This window comes from Mus pahari, chromosome 14 (assembly GCF_900095145.1).
Source record: "Mus pahari chromosome 14, PAHARI_EIJ_v1.1, whole genome shotgun sequence".
NCBI lineage: Eukaryota > Metazoa > Chordata > Mammalia > Rodentia > Muridae > Mus > Mus pahari.
The window spans coordinates 64,585,290-64,591,080 of record NC_034603.1 but is presented as its reverse complement, the minus strand read 5'-3'; the positions used below and the strand labels follow the sequence as shown (position 1 = coordinate 64,591,080).

Sequence of the window (5,791 nt, the reverse complement as noted above, 5' to 3'; positions counted from 1 at the left end):
AGTGCTGGGATTAAAGGCGTGGGCCACCACTGCCCGGCGGTTTGTTTGTTTTTATAACAAGGAAGAAGATGGATGAAAGCCGAGGGTGGTAAGCAGCCTCTGTGCTGAGTCTGTAGGCTCTGTACTGGGGATGCAGTGTGGGAAAGGAGGAATGGGGCTAAAATCCTGTCCTCTGTGTTGGTCTGGGACAGTTTCTCTGTGTAGCCCCAACTGTCTTAGAACTCACTTTGTAAACGAGACAGGTCTTGAACTCAGAGATCTGCCTGCTTCTGCCTCCACCACCTGGCTAAAATCCTTTTTTAAGAGTGTAAAAAAAAAAAAAGAGCCGGGCATGGTGGCTCACGCCTTTAATCCCAGCACTTGGGAGGCAGAGGCAGGAGGATTTCTGAGTTCAAGGCCAGCCTGGTCTATAAAGTGAGTTCCAGGACAGCCAAGGCTATATACAGAGAAACCCTGTCTCGAAAAACCAAAAAAAAAAGTGTAAAAAAAGGAAATGGTTGGCCTTAGTAAAAGAATTCTCCCACTTAGAGAGCTGGGCAGATGACTAAGGATCCACAATATATATACTTAAGGTATTTATTCAAAAATAAATCTTTAGGTTATCTGTACATGAGTGTTTTGTCTGTATGCATTTATATCTGGCTGGTTCCTGCAGTGGTCCAACCCCTGGAACTGGAATTATGTGTAGTTGTAAGCCAACTGTGGGTGCTGGGGACTAAACCTGGATTTTCTTTGCAGGACAGCAAGTACTCTCTCTCCCATACTTACATTTTCATCGTCTTCATTATTTATTTGGAGACAGGGTCTCACTGTCTAGCCTAGAAATTATGAGTCTATGCTTATTTATACATGTTTTTAAAGTTTATTAACACAGCTATATCCACTTATAATACTTCTAGTCAAATAAATACATGAGCAGTTCCTAATAGATTCCAGGCATGGAGTCTCCAGTGGTTCCCCTGGTAGCCCACATTGCATTAGGAGATGCCACAGACCCTGTTGAGGGAAGCAGCACCTCTTGCCTTTCCCTCTAGAAGAGAGGATCAGATGCACTGCAGCGGAGTTAGAACAGTTGTGAACTACCTGACGTGGCCTCTTCTCAGTGACCCTTTGTCTTTAAAACAGAGATAGCTCTGTCGAATAGGCTGCCTCTCCCCACCCCACCCCCACCCCCACCCCCAAAACTCAGAGATCCACCTGCCTCTGCCTCTCAAAGTGCTGGGATTAAAGGCATGTGACACCACTGTCTGATCCTTTAAAGTATCTTAAAGGGTGGGGGGAATGAGAATCCTAAAGAGGACTTCTCTTAAGACTAATCTTAAATGTCTCTACATTCCAGGCTTTTTCCAGTCTGGCTGAAGCTGCTTATGAAGCTGCAGATGTAGCTGATGATCAAGAAGAACCAGCCACCTATTGTCTGTCTTCTTCCTTTGAACTTATAGTTCAGAAGCTACTGGAGACCACCGACAGACCTGATGGACACCAGAATAACCTGAGAAGTTCTGCATATGAGTCTCTAATGGAAATTGTAAAAAACAGTGCCAAGGATTGTTACCCTGCGGTGCAGAAGACCACCCTGGTCATTATGGAACGACTGCAGCAGGTGCTTCAGATGGAGGTGAGACCGCAGAGTGTCTGATCCTAGGCAAGGTGGCAAAGCTTCTGATGCACACAAAAGTGATTTTGCCCTTGACCATGGTCGAAGGGTTAATCACCCATCACCCAAAACCAAAAAGCTCTCAGCGCACTGCTCACTGTTGAATTGCAGAGGCTCAGGGGACAGCAGCAGTGGAGATTTCCCTAGAGCACTGTTTTCTTCTTTTCCTTCAGTCCCATATCCAGAGCACATCTGACAGAATCCAGTTCAATGACCTCCAGTCTCTACTCTGTGCAACTCTTCAGGTATGATGGCATCATCTTTCTCTTTTTTTGTTTTTTGTTTTTACATGAGTGGTTGTTTTGCCTACATGTATGTCTGTGCCCGGTGTCCATGGGGTGCCCCAGAAGCCAGAAAAGGATACTGAGTTTCTTAACACTGGAGTTACAAATGCTTGTAAGCTCTCTTGTAGGTGCTGGGAATTGAAGCCAGGTGATCTGGAAGACTAGGCAGTGCTCTTAAGAACTGAGCCTTCTCTAATCCTTAACCTCCTCAGTACCATAAAGGAACAGAATCATTTTATTATTATTACAGATTCATGGGCACACAGCTCTGAAGTAGTGAGATAATTCTGACTAGGGGCTGTCCTCTCTGTGATGGAAGGGGAGTTACGTTCTTGTCTCTCCTGAAAGATCTAATTTGTCATTTGTGGTGATGGAAATGCCCTCGAATATTCTCCTAGCTGTACACCTTTTGTGTGTGGACAGCTTTTATCCGTATTTGTCTGGCTGGAGCTGGGTCTCATATGGCTTATTTAGTTAAAAGTATGGTGCTGGGGCTAAGGTGGTAACACACAGGTCAGGAGGCTTAAACTTGGTCATCTTTTGAAACAGTCCCTGGTGTGGCATTTATAGTGCTTTTTATTCAGGACAGTCTAAATAGTTACTGGGAAAACAGAAATAAAATGTCACTTTCTGCTTATTCCTTTTCTATCAGCCAAAGGAGAACGTGGGGACTTCTGAGACATAAGTAGCTCCTGAGGTTATTTTTCAGCAACACTCAGCTGTTGACTTAGCTATGACCTCCTTTTCCTGAATGCTGGGATAAAGGCATGCACCACACTGCCTGGCTCAGATGTCATATATTGAAGCATGATGTTAGAGCTTTCTCACCAAACTAAAGATAGAGATGATTCTGTTACTTAGATAATGCAAACTCAAGAACAGTTTTCATAAAGTCTATGGACATGGAAGGAGTTGGGGTGTAGAAGATTTAATTGAATTCAATTCAGTTCAATTCAATTCACAGTGAATTGAAGAATAGAAGAGGTCATTACAATTAATGTTGGATTACAGGTGATTTGATGTGTCTTGCAGAAAATGTTACTTGGCATTTTCAAAATAATAGTGAGGGACTTAATTTTTTAATTTTTTTTTTTTTTTTTTCGAGAAATGTGTAGTGTTGTGATTTGAAGATTTTCAGTGAACAGATCCTAATTCTTGTTCATTTCACAGAATGTTCTCCGGAAAGTGCAGCATCAAGATGCTTTGCAGATCTCTGATGTGGTCATGGCCTCCCTGTTAAGGATGTTCCAAAGCACAGCTGGGTCTGGGGGAGTGCAAGAGGACGCCCTGATGGCAGTCAGCACACTGGTGGAAGGTCAGTGAGCAGTGAGAGTGGGGGACAGTTGGACTGACACCTGTAAGTTACATTATTACCTTCCTTGGCAGCCTCCCAGCGCATTTAGTACCCATCAAAGGTTCTATCAGGTTTCTTTTCCCCTTGAACAGCAACTTGCTTTTTTATTAAAGTTTTCTCTTGTTGAGGGCTGGGGAAACAGAAGAAATATTCCAGTTTCAGTCCTGCCTTTGATGCCTTTGAGGGTGGACTATAATGCTTTGGATTTGGGCTGATTGGGCTTGGTATGGTACAGATGAACCTGAATCTTAACTAATTTCTTTTTCTTCTTCCTCTTCTTCCTCCTCCTCCACTTCATCTTCTTCTCTCCTCCTCCTCATCCTCCTCCTTTTATTATTATTATAACTTGTCTTTGTCTGACCATACAGAATTACTTTGATTAAGGGCATCTGAATCATATTAAAAGAACACATTCACTGTGGATATAACTCTGGATTGCTTTATCAGAGGTGACTAGTCCTGTAACTTCCTCTTCTAGCCTCTATGGGCCCCTGCACACATGTTTACAAACACAAAACACTAGAGTGGTGGGTGGGTTGAGTGACTCCTGTTGCTGTGGACTATGCTCTGTCTGCCTTTCTCCATTCTCTCTGTGCTGTGGATTGAACCTTGCCTACCCTAGACACATATTAGACCATGGGGTTACACCTGTGTTTCTGCTCCTTTTCCTGGCTGTGGCTTGTTACATTCTTGCTGCAGTTGAGTAGACCTTGTTTTGAGGCTGACTTCCAGTGGAGGAGGGGACATGAAGCAGTGTTCTTCTTGGCTCTGTCAGATATCCTTTCCTTGACGTCTATGCTAACTTTGGTCTTTTAGCTACAGTAAAATCTCATTCTGAGGAGCAAGGCATTTGAATTTGGCCCTTCCAGCAGTTACGAATCTTGGCTAACATGAGACAATTTGATAATAATCAACACATACTTGGCTAACTTTCTGAGCAGTGACTCCGAGTTCTTTGACTCATGTTATGTCCTGTGTTTGTTCCATTGGCAGTGTTGGGTGGTGAATTCCTCAAGTACATGGAGGCCTTTAAACCATTCCTGGGCATTGGATTGAAAAATTATGCTGAATACCAGGTATGTTTGGCAGCTGTTGGCTTAGTTGGAGACTTGTGCCGCGCCCTGCAGTCTAACATCTTACCTTTCTGTGATGAGGTGATGCAGCTGCTCCTGGAGAACTTGGGGAATGAGAATGTCCACAGGTATGTGAAGCCACAGATTCTGTCTGTGTTTGGTGATATTGCTCTTGCCATTGGTGGAGAGTTTAAAAAATACTTAGAGGTTGTATTGAATACTCTACAGCAGGCCTCCCAAGCCCAGGTTGACAAGTCAGACTTTGACATGGTGGATTATCTGAATGAGCTAAGAGAAAGCTGTTTGGAAGCTTATACGGGAATCGTCCAGGGATTGAAGGGAGATCAGGAAAACGTACACCTGGATGTAATGCTGGTACAGCCCAGAGTAGAATTTATTTTGTCTTTTATTGATCACATTGCTGGAGATGAGGATCATACAGACGGAGTGGTAGCCTGTGCTGCTGGACTGATAGGGTAAGTTATTCTTTTTCCATGTGGGTCCTGGGGATTTAACAGCAGAAAGCTTTACCCACTGAGCCCAGACCACCATATAGCTCTTCTGAGACCCTGAGGCAATATTGGGATATAGCCCCCCAGCTCAAAGACCTCGTGCAATTTCCCTTTTTTTTTCTTCTTCATCTTTGAGAAGGTCTCACTATGTGGCCCGTGTTGACATTGAATTCATGATCCTTGTCAGCTTCTTCCTTGATTTCTGACATTACAGGGTTGTGCCATTACACTCAGTGAGCTACAACCTTGGGCAAATCTTGAACTCAGTCGATTCGAGAAATCTCTTACAATTTTAAGAAGCGAATGAATGCTAAGAAACATAGAGTTGCCTCAGCCTGGTGTGGCCAGGAAGTCACTTGTGGGTGTTTGTTTTGCACAGGGACTTGTGTACAGCATTCGGGAAGGATGTACTGAAGTTAGTAGAAGCTAGGCCAATGATCCATGAACTATTAACTGAAGGGCGGAGATCGAAGACTAACAAAGCAAAGACCCTCNCCACGTGGGCAACCAAGGAACTGAGGAAGCTGAAGAACCAGGCTTGGTAAGCTCTTGTCTGCACTCTCAGGTCTCAGGAGGGTTTGTGTTCTGTAGGATTTCTAGTACTAGCTGCCTACTGGTGCTTTGGCTACACACTTTTTTGTACCTGTGTCTGAGCAGGCAGCCTTAGTCTCTTTTAAGCCAAATATTTGAGTCCTTGTGTTGAATGACAATACAACTCACTGAACAAAGTACTGAAAATTGGAACCTAATGAAATGTTGCATATTTGTTCTGTTTCTGCTCCTCCATGGCCTGTTACTTGTGCAGAGGTAGGGGTCTTTTTTTTTTTTTTTTTTTTTTTTAAGATTTTATTTATTTATTATATGTAAGTACACTGTGCCTGTCTTCAGACACTTCAGAAGAGGGCATCAGA

The 5,791-nt window shown here is 43.5% G+C and overlaps 1 protein-coding gene across 1 annotated transcript in view; it reads left to right on the top strand.

Moving 5' to 3' along the window:
* Positions 1–5,446, top strand: part of Kpnb1 (karyopherin subunit beta 1) — a 21,878-nt gene extending 16,432 nt beyond the window's left edge. The window contains exons 11-15 of the mRNA XM_021212715.2: positions 1,340–1,618; positions 1,831–1,902; positions 3,112–3,256; positions 4,289–4,844; positions 5,260–5,446. Coding sequence (XP_021068374.1) covers positions 1,340–1,618; positions 1,831–1,902; positions 3,112–3,256; positions 4,289–4,844; positions 5,260–5,425 — 1,218 coding nt within the window. The 3' untranslated portion in view covers positions 5,426–5,446. The remainder of the gene's footprint in view (positions 1–1,339; positions 1,619–1,830; positions 1,903–3,111; positions 3,257–4,288; positions 4,845–5,259) is intronic.
* The last annotated feature ends 345 nt before the right edge of the window (positions 5,447–5,791 follow it).